Source organism: Marmota monax, unplaced genomic scaffold, assembly GCF_021218885.2.
Source record: "Marmota monax isolate L192 unplaced genomic scaffold, Marmota_monax_Labrador192_F-V1.1 WCK01_AAM20220418_F8-fsc00078, whole genome shotgun sequence".
NCBI lineage: Eukaryota > Metazoa > Chordata > Mammalia > Rodentia > Sciuridae > Marmota > Marmota monax.
Genome location: NW_026694865.1, coordinates 3906963 through 3925478, shown reverse-complemented (window position 1 = coordinate 3925478; position 18516 = coordinate 3906963). Strand labels below are relative to the sequence as shown.

The window sequence follows — 18516 nt, the reverse complement described above, 5'->3', positions numbered from 1 at the left end:
TAAAGGACCAGATAGAGGGGGTTTGAGTGCATGGGCTATCTTGCAGCCAACATCTGTTCAGCCTGCCCTGCAGACAACACAGTTCAGCCTGCTCTGCACCCAACACATAGTTGTCTTTAGAGAAGATGTGGGTTTGTACTGTCAGGAGGGTAGAATTGGGGCAAGAGTTGGAAAAGCCATTGGAGAAATGCAAGCTCCCTCTCACCCGATGAATTCCAACAGCAGTTCAGTCAGCAGGGGTATGATGCAGGGAAGAAGTCAAGGATCAGATAAGGGTGGAGCTCAGTTGTATTTAAAAAAAAAAAAAACCTTTAAAGCCCTGGCTTGGTGATGCACATCTATAATCCCAGTGACTAAGGAGGCTGCTGCAAGAGAATGGCAAGTTCGAGGCCAGCCTCAGCTACTTAATGAGACTCTGCCCCAAAATAAAAAGGGCTGGGAGTATGGGAGAATAGCTCAGTGGTAAAGTGCCCCTAGATTATACCCAGTACCACAAAATACACACAAACCAAAAAAAAGAAAGAAAGAAAGAAAGAAAAACCTATAAGATTGTTTCAGACCCCAAGAGTCGATGATTGTACTTCACTGTAGGACAAACCTCAGCCAAACAAAACGCTGATGTAGTTTCTGTTGAGGAGAGAGGCAACAGATAGCATCATCTTCAAACTTGTCTATGTCCCGAAATTGATTTACTATCTACTCATTTTGACTCTTAAATACTGTGTCAATGAGACATGTGAGAAATGGAAAAGTACATAAGAGCAATGTTTCTTTTTCAGTGCTTTTCCTGTTTTCACTCAGTTAAGCCAACTCTGTGATAGGGCTATCAAAAATGTGAGTGCGCTTTTAACCTCTGTGAATTTCTGCTATGCAGTGTGTAGTGTCCAGAACAAGGTGGCCTAAGCCAGCCAGTGGAAAGTACATGATCAGGGGTACTTAACAGTACCCCCAAAGCACAAGACTGGTGATGCTAGCCATTCTGATGTGCCAAAGGGAAGCCATGAAGTGCTTCCTGTAAGTGAAAGGATGAAAGTTTGTCATAGTTACATAGGTATAGGAGAAAGCATCATAGGTATAGATAGGGTTCAGGGCATTCTGCAGTTACAGACATACACCAGGGGTCTTGGAACTTATCTCCTGTGGATAAGGGGGATTCTGGTGCACACATTCAGAGGAAGGTGATCATTGTGGTAGAGAATGTGAAATGATGCCTGGGTCCATCAGACCCCCTTCAGAAACTCCAGCACAAAGTAGCCTTAACTACAGGGGAATTTACTGGATCACATGAATCAAAAGCCTCGTCATGCTGAGTTTAGGTAGAACCTGATCCAACAAGTGACTTTTAGCTCACTTCTTAATAGGCTTCTCCTTTCACAGACCAGGAATAGCTGCCGGGATTCTTGGATAAACCACTTACTGCTGGAGAGGGGAAGAGTGGTCCTTTCCTCCACAGGCAACCAAAGCCCTGAACTTCAATTTGATGGGACAATTTTAATTCCCTGTTCCCAGGGTGGTACTGACCAATATAGGCTGAACCATATGCCATACATGTGGGGGAGTCATCCTCTCATGGAGTATGTGGGCTACTCAGGATCAGAGAATGTTGAAGAAGGACAGAGCACACCCAGACTAGCAGCTAATCATAAGGAAGGCAGTGGGGGTGCTTACTCAGGAAAGAAAACATTTCAAAGACTGATGGCGGTCTTCAAATATATGAAGAACTGACATTAGATTCATTCGCCACATCTCCAAAATCATAGGTACATCTTATAGGAAGACATGTTTGGACTGAAAATAGGAAAGAACTTTCTAGAAATACAAGCTGCTCAAGAGGGAATCATTGGAATCCCAAAACTGGAAGTCTCTGTCTGGAATCTGATAAAGTGAATTTCTACACTGGTGAAGAACTGGACTGGGCGACCTCCTCCATCACCTGGATTCGATGGTGTGGGGAAGACTTAAGCTAACAGATGCAAACAAATGGAAACTCCAGAAACCCTTTCAGACATTTGACACTAAAAGTTCACTGTAACAGATTTATTTGATCACGAAGAATGGAGTAGTCAACAGGCCTCCATCAGAAAAAGCCACCCCTTCCCCACCTCCACACAGACAACTGATATTCTCAAACCAGATTCCGAAGTAAGGCCAGTCTTGTCTGGAATATTGAAAGGAAGTTCAACACAGCACATGTCTAAAATCTTCTTCAAAAGAGAGGTACTTAATGAACTCCTTGGTCAATCCCTGTATCACTAAGGGAAAGATTAATTTTATAATTCACATCAATTATTTTGGATTGCAGTTTCAAGCCCCTGCTTTTCTCACAAAATTAAAATGTCTATTTGCCCAGAGGAGGATTTACCATGGCTCCTGTATGCATGTGGGGTGGGACATGAGCTATGTCAGTTTTAAATACACAAAGGGTGAAGGAGCAGGGGCTGGTAAGCAGGTCTTCTTTTTTCTGCTCACTGACTGGCAGACCCAGCAAATGAATGATGCTGCTCCATACCTTGGTGCTCCAGCTGTTGTATTTTGTGTGAAAATGCATTGTCCTTGATACTCGGGAAGCAGCGAGAGCCAAGTGATCTAATTTATGGCCATGATGATTTTCTGTCTGGTCTGTCTGAGCCGTGCCCTCCTCTCGGCATCTTACAGCCTTTCTATTCCACCAAGCTGTGTGCTAAATTCAGGGATTATGGTGTCTCTCTTGTCTAAATTGGTCACTCCCGAATACAGCACCTCAACTGGAGTCTGAGACATGGGCCAGAGAGAAGGTGCCAGTGAGCAGATCTTGGAATGTGGGAGTCACAGTGACTTTCTCAGACCCTATTCAGTAGCTGCCTGCAGAGTCCTCTTAGAACTTCTTTTTGTCTTGAACCCTACATCAGGTTCACTGATAGACTCATAGGCATGATAAGAACAGGAACAAGGACAGAAGCTGATAGACAGGGGAGATAGGATGGCACAAGTAAATTATGCTTGTTCGTGTTACATCCTTAGAAGTAATGTCTATTTTCCATTGTTTTGTCTCATATGACATTCAGTGAAAATATCCCCTTATCAACATTCCCATTTATACTCCTTTAAAAAAAATTAAAAATTAGTGGCACAAGGGAATGGATATAAAGCTGTGGAAGTGATTTTTTTTTCTTCTCTCTCTCATTAAAGGTTTCCCAATGTGCAGACCCTTCATTTCTTGCATCTCTGTGTGTGAGCACCTAGCCCAGTGCTAGTGCTGGTACTGTTCTCCTTGGCTGGGAAACAGAGCTCTGGATGGGAGCCTTCAAGGAACCTGGGCTCCTGTAGCCCATTTCCTCGATGTGTAGACAACAGCACTGAGCCCCATTGAGGGAGAAGCTGGCTGAGGCCCCTGGGATCTGATTCCAGGGTCTTTGATTCCCAAGTTGTGCATTTCCCCAGCAGGCAGCCTCTGAGCCAACTGTCAGGCCAGGCTCCATCTGTGACCCTGGACACTGTTTGCTCTGAGCCTCAGTTTCCTTAATGGCACATTGAGCAAGTTGGACTAAAGCACCTTTGAGGTTCTTTCCATTTGAAAAGTTCTTTAAGGTTATAATTCTTCATCTAGAATATGAAATTCCCAGTTTGACATAATCCCTGTTTATTTATCCAGGGTTATAGCATTATGCACCAAAAAAAAAAAAAAAAAACTGTCTTTAAAAAAAAGAGAGTCTTTGCAAAATAACTACAGTGCCCAAAATTTGAAGTTTTCAAAAAAGGAGAGGGTGAATAGTTCAGTGTTGAAAGCAAGAATCTGATACCAGCAGCACAAAAAAATGACACTGATATTCTTTAAAAATTCCAACCATACAATGTTATTTTATATTTCCTTTTTCTATTTAAAAGAAAATAACACAAGCTTGAAAAGCAGTAAATATGTAAAGAGAAAATTTGTCAACTGATATTGGAAGATCTGACCTAGGTCACACATAAATCTCTCAGACAAGAGCTTCAGGGCAAGCCATAATTTCAGAGAGTAAAACGAGAAAATGAAAGCTATCGCTGGTGTCTTCTCTAAGTTACATAGGTGGATGCATTTCAGTTTTCTGATTGTGCCTCTGAATATAATGTAAAGGGCTGGTAGCAAGGTCTGTTTTCCCACTGTATGTAAAAAGAATCTCTACAGGGAAAAAAGCAGAAGGGAAGCCACAGTAATAGCTTTTTAACACCAGTACCATTGACTAAATAGTTGAGGCCCCGCACACAAACTTTTTATTGTCAATTTCTTTTCCAGCATCATTTTCCCAAGTCATATGTCTTATTATAGGAGTTTTTCTAATTACCAACTATGTGGTCTTTGCAAAGAAATACACAATAAACGTCAGTATAATAATAGAAAGACCTAACTGGTACTTGAGACTCCTTTTTTAAATAAAGTCATTCTTCCCTTTTAAAAACACTTACAGGTCTGTCTTACATGAGAACGAGGCATAACTGTACCCTGTTAGGTTGGCCTTAAACCTTGGATCTAACAGCTGACAAAAGAAAGCTGGGCCCAGAAGAGGGGAAAGGTTCATCTAATTAGTGAATCAAAACACTACTAGTTCTAAAGACTCTTTAGCAAAGTACATGTCTGGAACAATTATTGTTCTGTTATTGTCCCCAATTACTAGTTAGGCATAGAAACCGCTCAACACAAGTAAAATGCAGAAGCAGGAATGTGGACTTCGACACGTTAGTTATAAACAGCATTTCATATGTTGCGAGGGGCAGGCAATACGTCAGCTCTAACAATATTATTGTGTTCCTCTGAACTCTGCTCTGCAGCCAGGCATTTGGAAGGCAGACCTAGAATAAAGATAGGCGTTCACAAAGCTAACATTTTATATTGAGTACCCTTAGTACCACTTTTAATGTGCTATAAAACTAGGGGCTTCACTTTTTCATGAACTGTGTGCAAAAGCAGAGGCAATGACTGGAGGTTGACTTTGTTTGAATCTGTTTTATGGTTGCTGTGCCCGTACAATAATGTGATCTTGAAAAAGGTAAACAACAAAGAGTTTAGCAGTGAAAAATATGCCTAATATAAATACAGTCTAGTGCATGGCAGTTCAGAATTTGAAAAATATGACTGTGGCGTTAAATTTTCTGGTGGAATTAACAGAGGAACAGAATACAGCCTTTAAGGCAATATATCTGAGGCTGGAAAAGGAGACAATACATCTATGGTCTGTGTGGCATTCCTATAAAGAAAAGCACAGTAGCTTTATTTAATTGAGAAAATGAATCAATTACAATGATGTTACTCATCAAATTCTGTGATATCGAAGATATAAGTCACTGCATTGTATAATAGTGTTAAAAAGTAATTGAGTATCTTAAGCATTTGGAATCAATTTCAGGTACTAGCACTGCTACCTTAATACAAAATTTATGAAGATGATTTCATATAATATGTTGCTATCAGAACTACATAATAAAACCTGGTAACAACATCTCTCTTTAAAAACCTGGGCAAAGCAGGATAATTATAGGATCATAAAAAAGACTTTGGTATTGCTGTTTCCTTGTAGCAAAGAACAAGTGTTAAAATAGTACAAGTTCTCTTTAAGTTACTCTTTTAACAGGCAGAACAGGATAAGGAGAAGGCCTTCCGGAAGATCCCAATTCTCTCCTCTCAATTCTTTTGGTTCACACAGCTTATGTTACCAGGGACAATGTCTCACAATCCATGCCTGAACTCATGTCCAAACATGTCTACAAATTTTTGCTGCATGCTTTCCTCAGAGAATGTTGGAATGTTCCCCTGACTCTTGGAAATTTGTGAAAATTTTGATACCAAAAATAGATTTCTAGGGCTGGAGTTGTGGCTCAGTGGTAGAGCTATTGCCTCGCATGTGTGGGGCACTGGGTTCAATCCTCAGCACCACATAAATAAATAAAATAAAGGTTTTGTGTTCATCTACAACTAAAAATTTTTTTAAAAAATTTTAAACAGATTTCTAATTCTTTGTTCACTACAAATAACTGTACCGTTGAAGCAGATTTATCTTACTAAGACTCTGGAGGTGGAGGGAGTACCTATGTATGCTTGGGAAAAAATAAACAAAAGCAAACATCATGGGTGTCTTGTATCAAGGGAGAAGTTACCTGTGCTTTTCAAGGTTTTTTAAAAGGTGGTGTGGCTTATTACTAAATTCTTTAACTTCCCTGGAGTGGTGGAAAACAGCTCTGCCTGCCCTTCTAGTGTAAATCTTTACCTGCAGAGCCCTGTCTGGAAGTCTCCTTGACTGAAGGAACCAGGAGGAGCAGTAATTGAGGACAGCACTAAGCAGGAACCATCAGCATAGAACCAGTCGGCCTGAGACAGAGGCTTCCGGAAGGAGGCCATGAGTGGGCAGTTGAGAAAGCACCTTTTAAAACTCTCAAATACTAGGTGGAAGGGTCTGCTGAAGCCAGGTGAATGCAAAAGAAATGCGTAAACACAGCTGCTGCCCTCAAAAAGCTTACAATGTACACAGCAAGACTGAGCATTTACCAACTCTACCATGCCAAGTATACAAATGTGTAAATCCACTGGTATTTTAATAATGTGGTAATTGTGAGCAGGTGTAATGTAGATACTGGAGAGAAAGCACTGGAGAAGCCCCAGCACCACCCAGCCTGGGTCTGAGACCAGGCTACCCCATCCTCTGGGAGGCCCTGTTTTCCTGTCATAGATTAGAGATGGCCATCCCTGCGTACCTCAGGGTGGTCATGCCAATCAAATGAGAGTCTGTATGAAAAGAACTTTTTAAAGTATTATTAAAAACATATTAGGGACTATTACTATTTTCCCTACACTTTACCCACTGGTTGGCACTCATGTATCCCAGAAAATAGTCGATCCATCAATAGTAGTATTTGCTTCCTAAAAATTTCCTTCTTAGGGAATTTTGTCCCTGGGACTCCATTTTCACCGAGTTTGAAATAACTGTAGGCATTATTTAATATTTTAATCACTGAGTTGATGCTATGTTAATCTTGTCACATTCTGGTAACTTTCTAAGAGACCTGGTGTTCAGTGTGAAGAGCCTGCCCTCAGAATGTCGATTAGGAACAGCTCTCTGATTGGACTCAGCTTTTACTCCTGAGAAAGTGTCAGAGTTGCATGAATTTGATTGTCCCAGAGAGCCTTGCTGCCCTGGAAACAGGCTGAAGGAACGTTGGAAAAGGTGGAGTTTCTACCCTACTCCCAAGTTAGAAGCAAATACTTCAACCACATAATTAAAGTTTTCTTCACAAAATAGGGGATTGTGAGCAGACACTGGCAGGAATCCAAAATTCTAATTTCTGACTATGATTTAATTTCAATTTTAAATAAATCGGTTTTTAATTTAAAAAGAGTGAGCTTCATAACATTAGCAATGATTGCAACATTAAGCCCAGTGTTCACAATCTAGCAATATAAAACATTATTTATATCTGAATCGTAAACAGCCTTTTGAAATGGATTATGGTTTTTCTCCCTATTCTAATACAACCTGGAGGGTACTAAAAAGTGTTGTGTGAAATTAACATTCTGCTGACTTTCGCCTATAAATGAGAAGCGAGCTATTAACATTTGTGTATTTTCATTATGTAAATTGTGTTAACACATGCCCACAAATTGCCACCAGCAATGCAATAATTTTCTCTCAGTGATCATAATGTGTCCAAGTGAGTCATTTTGATTATGACATGCTAATTACATATTGCCTTTTTTCAGATTCAGAAAAACCAGGGATCTTTAATGGTAAGCTTTATGAGTTCAGAAAAAAATTCACTTTTCTTTTTCCTGATGGCTGCTTCCTTTGCATGCTTGAATGCCTTGTTTTAAACTTAGCAAATTGCATTTTGAAGAAAATGCAAACCTTTAACTGCCTGTATTAGATTAGGTACCATTAGAAATAATAGAACATCCTGAGCATCAATGTTTTTATAAGAGTTTGCTGTTGTTGATTAATCTTGCTATATTTTATTGCATTAATGATTTTTTCTTTCCACTCCACTGTAAAGATATTGCACGGAGGCTAATACTTTTCCCTCTCTTCTTTTCCATTGCAGCCTCTCCAGCTTCTGCAGTGCATTGTTGATGAGGTGAGGCATCGTCTTATGTGCTTTCACTCCTAAAGTCATTCCTAATGGTGTGGAAAGCTTATATTTTGTTTCCTAATGAAGCACAATGCCCAACATCCTCGGAGCAAGTTGTGTTGTATGCTCTGAGCTGTGTTACGTGAACTGGCCTCGTCCTGAGTCCTGTTCTCCTGATTCTGGCCAAGAATCCCTGCAAAGACAGACTGTCCTACAGGCTGGTCCTCAGGGGTGTCAGAGGCCCTAAAGACAAAACACGATGATATTAATTGATCCTCTCCCTGGCCAGATGGGGATGGAGCTGGAAATTAAAGTCGTTTCATTTTTTCCACAGTAGACATCTAAAGTCACTCCATAGGCTAGGGTCAGAGTTGGATGGCCAACAAGCTGGGTAAAATGTGCCTTCCTTTATCTACTCAGAGTATATCAGGGTGAAAAGAGGTTCAAAAGCTTTAGGTCAACAGCTCAGCATTAGTTTCCTAATTAGGCCCTTCCTCGAGCACACACTGCTAACTTCATGCATGTTCTAGAAACTAGCTGTCTCACAGTTTAAGTGATCTCACCTCAATCATCCTTTTCCCTCAGAGTTCCACGATCCCTTCCATGCCTTCATGGAACTCATCTACCTGCATTTCTTTCTCAACTTTTTCAACTTCTTATTCTGACTTTAAATTCCTTCTTGTACAGAAGCAGTGTCAGAGTACATACACAACGCTCTCAGGAAAGAAACTTCACATTTTTACAAAACTGCTTTTTTGGGCTTGGGCTTGCCTACCAGCAATTGTTTATTTTTTAAACTTTAATTTTCTAATATTTGGAACACTTGTAAATAGAGAGGGAAAGCAATAAATGATTCAGAGAGGAAAGTTTAAAAGGAAAAAAACAAACCGTAATTCATAGTTATTCCTCTCAATTAAACATCTGCATAACCAGTTATGAGATTTGGGAGAAAAAATAAAGATCCTCCTAGGAAAAAGACAAAAACACACACATATCACAATAATAGTAAGAATGGGGCTCTAACATCCTTAATGGTTGCATCAGTCAGTCCATATATCCCCTGCAAGCCATAAACCATGTTGGTGCAAAAATGAAGGCATCGTCCTGAAACAAATGGAGACGCCATTATCTCAGATATCAGACAGGCCTCCTGGATCTAATAGCTCATCAATATCTCCTGTCATCTTAGATTCCAAAAGCCTCCTATCCCCATCAGAATCCTCCTAATTAAACTGATTTTCCTGAGGTCTCCCTCCAGTTGTGCTTGGGGAAATGCCCAGGGAAACTTGGCCCACCCATCTCAATGCACAGCCTGCTGCACTTCCCAGGCCCTGCTGTTCTTGCTTTGCCGGGCTCCTGGGCCGCAGAAGATTCAGGTACAGATACTCCTCAGCAGTAATACGTGTATTGCTGGAGAGTTAATTTGAATGTTTTCTGGATCAGATAGATATTTTCATTCCATATTTATAGTAGCAGTGGTTGCTGTAAATTTGAAATATTTTACTTGTTTAATTTGGGCAAAATCATGAGACTTGAAATTATTATAGGGTGATGTTCTGTGAAGCAGTAGTCTGTCACTTCAATGGTATGTTTTTCTTTATAGCATTTCTTCTTCATTCAAGAGAAAAAATACATAAAATCATATCCTCATTTATTCCAAAACCATTTTAGAATATCTTCTTTATGGAAACCTAGAAAATCGACTTTGTCTTGACTAAATGCAAGTTGATCTTTGAACTGAGCTGATATTTTGCAGTTAAGAGTATTGGGGAAGATTAAGCCTAAGTAACCTGTGGTAGCAAGGTGCCTGATGGCATCAGAGAAGAGGCTGGTGGGGAGCTGTACTTAGCTGTGCTTGTCCTGTGTATGTGTCAGGTTTTTCCTTGCTGTGATGCAGTGTTCCTCATAGAGTGGTCCAAGAACTAACTGGCTTAGATTCTTAAAGACGCAGAATCCTGGGCCCTGATTACTGAGTAATCTGGAGACGATGCCCAGAGGCTGGTAATTTCATAGGTAACTCTGCATTTCAATGTTTGAGAACCTCTTATAGAGTGACTTTCTAAGGTTAAACCTGCCCATGTAGGTCCCATGGGACAAGTAGCTATCAAGAGATCCGACTTTTAGTGCTTATATTTATGAATGAATTCCAGCCAGGAATTGAGCCAATTGCTCCTTGGGTATGGGTATCAGAAACTGGTACTGTTTCCAGTAAGAGAAAAGTCATGTCAAAAAATGCTACCTCTAAGGGAGGCCAATTCAAATACAGTGAGTTTATTTGGAATCATGTACAAAATAGCTATAGCAGAGCCCAGCTTAACATACACTATTATATTGTGCATTTGTCTTGACCTTCTGTCATGGCAAAGAGTGAAGAAGCAGTAAAACAAGACCAGGGTGCACAGGAGCCAGAATGGCCAGAAGTGAAAGTTAGAGCCAGCCTGAGAGTCAAGGGGTAGAACTGTGGGACGGAGCCAGAATTATCCACCATGTGGCCAAATAGAAGACTCCAAAAACTAAACAGAGGAATAAGAATCATGAACATGAAACTTGGACCACAGATCAGGAACTGGAAGGGTAACCAAGGCAACAGAAGAACACAGGCTCCAGTTAGAAATCTGGGTGATCCAGTTTAGCTTTGGTGGTAGAGTTTCTCTGACTTAGAGCTGGCTTGCTCAGTATATGAGTGATGTCCTCAAGATACCACCTGGCGCCCCAGAGTTGTTCTCTCCACAGAACTTCTTACCTTAAGACCTTTATGTGACCAGGTGCTCCCCAATTCCTGCTTGCCTTGCCTTGGAAACTGCTGTGGCTCATTGTAAGTAATGTGTCTCTGTGTACCTGACACATTATCTTTGGGATTAAGGTGGCCCCTATTGTCTAGATAATTTCTTACTTTAAGCTCTGACATCTATGAGAAAATTTGCATTTTTTGAAAGAAATGTGTTTCTAAAATGTGTTTGTTCTTGGCAACCTATTGACAGATGTGGTGAATATCATTTAACCTTTTCTCAGTGATTCAGGTTCTGTTTTGAACATGATACTGAACTAAATTTTGATGTATTAATGCCCTCTAGGGCTATAAAATTGTGTGGGGCCTACTTTGTTCTTTCACTGAATTTTACCAACCATTTTGCTTGTGCATCTGGCCTTGACACCCAGTGATGTTTGGGGCCTCTGAAGTGCAGAGAGCTCTGTGCCCCAGGCTAAAGAGCCTTCTGCTCTGTGCTACTCTGCTTGGTGCTTTTCTTGTGTCCTCTCTTGTGATTGCCTCTATTTTCTATGGTCACTCCTCATTCTTGTCAGTGCCCGTCTACCTGCTACCCCAGCAAACCAACCATGTATGTTTCATCTTTACACTCCTAAGAGTGACCCTAGCCACACTTAAAGGCTCCAAATGAGGGACGTAGAGGCTACAGATTCACCTTAAGCTCTCTCCAGGCCTGGGCTCCCAGCATGGCTGGGAGCAGAGGGCTGGCCATGCTGGTGTTGGAGCAGGTGGGAATACATCAGTAATGTCTGAGTCACCAATTCCCAAGCTGTCTGGAGTCGGCTGGTGGGGGCTACTGAGAACTACAAAGATGCAAGTGGCACCTCACCCTTGAGTCTGCCCCTAGGTAATCCACGGCCTTGGCGAGGAGATGGATATAGAAAGGTAGAAGGATGGTTCAGTATGGGATGAATACCATAGAACCTAGGACTGAGGTAGATTAGGAGAGTTGACATTTAAACTCAGTCTTAGAAGACAAAGAGGAATTTCCTAGGTTAGGAAAGAAAACAGGTAAATGCCAAGCAGAAGGGCCTGAAACTATCTTGTGAATCATTTTTGAGTTCACAGATGTGTTTCAGAACATTCAAGTTGTCTAAAATATGACAATCAGAGAAATAGGTTATTATTCTGAGTACAGATATGTTTCAGGTATATTATAGCTAAAAATAAATTCCTACTTGGCATCTGTAGGTGCTCAACAGAACAATCAACAAATCCCTGATTTATACTTCTGTTTCTTTATTCATTTTACCATAAAATGTGAATTTGTTTAAGTAATGTTTTATACCTGATAAGAAGTAGCTACTCAAAAGTGTTAGCTTCTTAGCCCTGCAAGATTTGTAGAACATTAAAGTAATTCTGAAGTAGCACAAACTGTAGTGGTTGGTAACAGCCTGTAATTGAGAAGAGCCAGATATAGTGGTGAATGCCTGTTATCCCAGTGACTCAGGAGACTGAGGTAAGATGATCACAAGTTTGAGGCCATCTTGGGCAATGAAGCAAGACTCTCAGCAACTTAGTGAGACCCTGTCTCAAAATAAAAAATAAAAAGGATTGGGGAATGTAGATCAGTGGTAAAGCACCCCAGGGTTCAATCCCCAGAACCAAAAAAAGGGAAAAAAGATCTCAAAAATGGAACTGGAGTTGTGGCTCAGCAGTAAAGCACTCGCCTCGCACATGCGAGACCCTGGGTTCAATCCTCAGCACCACATAAAAATAAATAAGTGAAATAAAGGTATTGTGTCCATCTAAAAATATATATTTTTTTAAAAAAATCTCAAAATTAGCAGCCTTATCTTCTACTTCAGAAACTAGAAGAAGAATAAAAGACTGAACCCAAGGCAAGCAGGAGAATGAAAATAATAAAAGATTATAGCAGATATAAGTGAAATAGAGAAGAGAAAATCAGTGACACCAAAAGTCGGTTCTTTGATATTTTAGTCTGCTTTTTCATCACTGTGACCAAAAGACCTAACATGAATTTTAAAGGAGAAAAAGTGTATTTGGCACTCACCATTTCAAAGGTGTTAGTTCATTGCTTTGGGCCGGAGGTGAGACAGAACATCATGGTAGAATGATATAGAGGAGAAAAGCAGCTCAGAACATGGCACCAGGTAACACAGAGAGCTTTACCCCAAAGGCACACCCCCAATGACCTTTCTCCTCCAGCTGTACCCTACCTGCCTACAGCTATTACCCAGTTAATCCATATTAGTAGATTAAACCAATGATTAGGTATATCTCTCGTAAAGTAATCATTTTGCCTCTGAACATTCTTGCATTGTCTTACACATGAGCTTTTGGGGGATACCTCATAGCTAAACCACAACATTTGAAAAGATCAACAAAATGACAAGCTCATAGCTAGAATGACAGTGAGGTAGGACACTAGTGTCTACAGTCAGCAATGAAAGAGGACACATTACTACCAACTTTGCAGAAATAAAAAGGATTATGAGGGAATACTGTGAAAAATGTAGGCCACCAAATTAGATAACTTAGCTGAAATGGACAAATTCCTAGAAAGACCCAAATACCAATACTGACTTACGAAGAATCTAAATAAACCTATAATAAGGAAAGATATATTAAAAACAAAAACAAAAACTCCCGCAGGGGAAAGCTCAAGACCATATCATTATATTGGTGATCCTACCAAATGGTTAATGAAGAATTAACAACATGTCTTCTCAAACTTTCCATATAAATGATGAGAGAACACTTCCTAATTTCTCCTTTGAAACCAGTATTATACTGATACCAAAACCAAATACTCACAAAAAATGAAAACTGCAGACCAATATTCCTTATCAATATAGATGCAAAAACCTTCAAGAAAATACCAGCAATATGAATTCAGCAAGACATAAAAAGAGCAGCACATGATAACCAAGTGAGATTTATCCCGGGAATATAAGGTTGGTCCAACATATGAAGATCAATCAGTATCATGTACCATATTAATGAAAGACAAAAATCACGTGATCATCTCAACCGACACAGAAAAAACATTTGACAAAATCCAGTGTACCTTTTCATAATAAAGACATTCAACAAACTTGTTAAAAAAAATAACTTCTATAACCTGATAAGAAATATCTACCCAAACCTCACAGTTACATCGTCCTTAATGGTGAAAGATCAAACGTTTTCCCCCAAAATCAGAGATAAGGATGCTCCTTCTTGCTACAGCTGCACATCATTGTCCTGGAGGTTCTGTGCAGGGCAGTTCATCAAGGAGAAAACAGGGCTGGGCTTGTGGCTCAGTGGTAGAGGGCTTGCCTGGCATGGGTGAGGCCCTGGGTTGGATCCCCAGCACTGCATATGAATCAGTAAGTAAACAAAATAAAAAGGTCCATTGACAATTTTAAAATATCTTTTAAAAAGAAGAAAACTTCCATATTGAAAAGGAAGAAGTAAAACTATACTTGCAAATAATGTGATATTATATATAGAAAATCTTTTTTAAAAAAAATTAGAGCTAATAAACAAGTTCAGCAAAGTGCGGGATAAAACATCAAGATACAAAACTCTCTTGTATTTCTGTACACCAGTAATCCAAAATGGCCAATACAGAAACAAAATTAAAAAACAACTCAAGTTGCAATCATCAGAAAGAATTAAAGACTTAGGAATAAATTTAACAAAAGAATTTGTATACTGTAAACTACAAAACATCATTGAAAGAAATTAAAAACATAAATAAGTGGAAAGACAGTCTGTGCTCATGGAGTAGAAGACTTAATATTAAGATAGCAATACGCCCCCAACTCAGTAATACTTAAAAAGACAGATAAACCAATTTAAAATGGGTGAAGAATTTGAATAGCATTACTCCAAAGAAGATATATAAATGTTGAATAAGCACATGAAAATATGTTCAACATCATTAATTAGAGAAATGTAAGTCAAAACTATGAGCAAATATTTCATACCCATTAGGATGGCTAAAATAGAAAAATGGAAAATAACTAGTGTTGGCAAGAATGTAGAGAAATGAAAACCCTCATAAATTACTGGTGGTAATGTAGAAATGATGCAGTTGCTATGAAGTGCAGTTTGGCAGGTCATCAAAAATTGGAACATAGGGCTGGGGGTATAGGTTAGTGGTACAACACTTGCTCACGTGCAAGGCCCTGGGTTCAATCCCAGAAGCACACACAAAAACATTTTTTTAATTAAACTTAAATTGAATTATCATTATATGACCCAGCAATTCCACTTCTAGAAATATATCTGAGAGAACTGAAAACACATGTCCACGTAAAAACATGGATTTTCATAGCAGCATTATTCATTGTAGACAAAAGATAGAAACAGCCCAGAAGTTCATCAGCTGATAAACATGAAAATAAAGGTGGTATATCTACACTTTGGAATATTATTCAGTCATAAATAGGAATAAAGAACTGAAAAATTCTATAACATAGATGTACCTTGAAAACATGCTACATGAAGGAAATCAAAAAGAGACTTATGTAATATGAAATTTATTTACAGGCAAAGTTCACAGCAGGGAAATTCATAGAGACAGAAAATAGATTAGTTAGTAAACAGAAAGTACATTGGAGGGGACAGGGGAATTAGAAGTGACTGTTACTGGTACTAGGTTTCTTTTCAGGATGAGGGAAATGACCTGGAACTGAGTTGTGTACTTTAAATGGGTGAATTTTATTTTATATAAAATATTTTTTAAGTAAAAAAAAAAAAAAGAGGAGAAGCAAGTTTCTCTATAATGGCCTCTATTCTTAGCTGCTGTGTTTAGGAAAAAAGATCTTATTTAGCTGGATGGGATGGGCCTCAGTAGGGAAAAAAAGAGAGAGAGAGAGAGAGAGATAGAAGATAAATTTAACCCACAGTTCGTTTTATGACCAGCCCTGCTAGAAAATCCATTTTTAATTATTTTTAAGACTTTTTTATTAGCCAGGCATTCTGGTACTCACCTGTATCTCACCAGCTTGGGAGGCTGAAGCAGGAGGAACATAAGTTCAAGGCCAGTCTCAACAACTTAGCAAGGCACTAAGCAACTTAGCAAGACCCTGTGTCAAAATAAAGAAGGGTTGGGGTTGGGGATGTGTCTCAGTGGTTAAGCACTCCAGGTTCAATCCCCAGTACGAAAAACAAAACTTTTTTATTGCTACATATTAATTATACAGAATAGTGGGTTTTGTTGCATAGTTATACCTGCATATAACATAATTTAACCAGTTTCATTTCCCAATACTTCTTTTTATCCTTCCCTCCTCCTTTCCCCTGATCTCCCTACTCTACCCTAATGGTCTCCCTTCTATTTTCATGAGATCCCTTTTTTTTCTTTTTTTCCCTTTAGCTTCCACATATGAGAGAAAACATATAACACTTGTCTCTCTGAGCCTGACTAATTTCATTTAACATGATACTCTCCAGTGCCATCTATTTTCTTGCAAATAATGTAATTCTGTTCTTCTTTATGACTGAATAAAGCTCCATTGTGTATCTATACTACTTTTTTTATCCATTCATCTATTGTTGGACACGTAGACTGATTCCATAATTTGGCTATTGTGAACTACACTGCAGTAAACATGGGTATGCATGTATCTCTAAACTATACTATCTTTAATTATTTTGGACAGATACTAAGCAGTGGTGTAACCGATCATATGGTAGCTCAATTTTTAGTGTTTTGAAGCACCTCTTTTCTGTTTTCATAGTGGCTATAATAATTTACATTTCCACCAACAATGTGTAAATGATCCTTTTTCCCCACATCATCACCAGCATTTATTTTATTTATATGCTTGATAGTTGCTGTTCTGACTGGCTTAAGATGAAATCTCAGTGTAGTTTTTGTTTGTATTTCCCTAATGGCAAAGATGTTGAACATTTTTTTTTTTTTTTGGCCATTTGTACTCTTCTTTTGAAAAGTGTCTGTTTAACTCATTGGCCCACTTACTGAATTAAGTTTCTTTTTTAATGTTGAGTTTTTTGAGTTCTCTGTATGTTCTGTATATTCATTCTCTGTTGAAAGAGTGACTGGCAAAGATATTCTCCCATTCAGTAGACTATCTCTTCATGCTGTTGTTTCCTTTGCTATGCAGAAGCTCTTTAATTTGATGCCATCCCACTTACTGACTCTTGTATCATTTCCTAGGCTATCGGCTATAAACAGAATTACATTATTATCAGGAAGTTGGTGCCTATCCTTGTGTGTTGGAGTGTTTCCCCTGTCCTTCTGACAGGCTTAAATCTGTATTTTCATTATGTCAAGGAACATTCATTGAGCCCTTGTTGGGCCATGATCTTTACCGTTTGCCGGGATAGACCCCTGTGCTGGGTGACTGCATGATCTAGGGAGAGACAAATTGGTGAACTAAATTGATTTAGCATGATAAAAATTATAATAAAGCCATATAAACAGTACTGTGCTGATTTTGCCTGGCACTGGGCTGGAGCCTGGTAGGCTGGAAAAGGTGGGAAGATAAGAAAAGCAACTTCAAAGAGGAGATGGTATGTGAGCTGAGCCATGGAGAATACTTAGGCATCTATGACATGAAAAGAGGAGAAGGTTGTTCCACAGAGGCAGGGGCACAACCAAACAGTAGGGAGCAGCTGGAAAGACTCATGAGTGAGTGGCCTAAAGTGAGCTAGAAAACACCACAGGTGGGAGCGTCAAACGCTGGACCAAGAAGCTTCAGTTTACCCTATAGGCAGGGAAATCCATGGAAGGCTCCACGCATTGAGATCTGTATTTTCTCAGAGGTAATTCTGTAGAGGCGGAGTGGTAGGAGAAACAAGGCAGAGTGGAGCTTTGAGGCTTTTTAAGAATGTGGTGATAGTTGGGCACAGTGGCACACTCCTGTAATCCCAGTGACTTGGGGAGGCGAAGGATAAAAGTTCAAGGCCAACCTGAGCAATTTAGCAAGTCCCTGTCTCAAAAATTAAAAATAGCCGGGTGCGGTGGCACACACCTGTAATCCCAGTGGCTCGGGAGGCCCCTGGGATTACATGAGCTCAAAGCCAACCTCAGGAAAGCGAGGCACTAAGCAATTCAGTGAGACCCCGTCTCTAAATAAAATACAAAATAGGGCTGGGGATGTGGCTCAGTAGTTGAGTGCCCCTGAGTTCAATCCCTAATACCAAAAAAATAAAAATTAAAAAATAAAAATGGCTGGGGATATAGCTCAGTGACAGAGCACTCCAATCCCAGTACCAGGGAATAATATGTGGTTATATAAAGGAGGCTCTTCCCTCATTTTCTCCTCCCTTCCTCAGTCTTCTATGTCTTCTCTTTCCTCCTCTTCTGTCCACGTGTGCTGTGCTGTGCTGTGCTCCTCCTTCTTCACTGAGCCGCAAGGAAGGGACTGGCCTCTGCCACTGCCTTCGTCCTGCACTGGGCATGTTTGCTGGCATTTCTAGGAAATATCAGGGGAGCCGCATCTAAGCAAAGAGTCCACGTAAGGGCCCTGGTGAGTTGAGGCATTCGCGGGGGTAGCTGATGGTCCTCAGTTATGGGGACTTTTTAGTACCACTGTAATGGTGTGCTCATGCCAGCCAGGCAGAGAGGTAAAATAGTAGACTCTCTCTTACATCTTATCAAGTTTTATGGTCAGAGGCATCAGAACTTGCAAAAGGCAGAAACTTTTATAAGTGGGATTATAATAATGGAATGTTAAATTTGGCATTTGTTTTGTTTGGTT

The 18516-nt window shown here is 39.7% G+C and overlaps 1 protein-coding gene across 7 annotated transcripts in view; it reads left to right on the top strand.

The window, feature by feature from the left end:
• Map2k5 (mitogen-activated protein kinase kinase 5) overlaps nucleotides 1-18516 on the top strand; it is a 238111-nt gene that overhangs the window by 169268 nt on the left and 50327 nt on the right. For 6 of the 7 annotated variants that reach the window (XR_006847739.2, XM_046426490.2, XM_046426493.2 and 3 more), the window contains 2 exons: nucleotides 7706-7732; nucleotides 8044-8076. Coding sequence is in view for 6 of the 7 variants with exons in the window: in XM_046426490.2 (XP_046282446.1) it covers nucleotides 7706-7732; nucleotides 8044-8076 (60 nt within the window). In the remaining variant the exon portion in view is untranslated. The remainder of the gene's footprint in view (nucleotides 1-7705; nucleotides 7733-8043; nucleotides 8077-18516) is intronic. The other variant, XM_046426492.2, reaches the window with a different exon arrangement.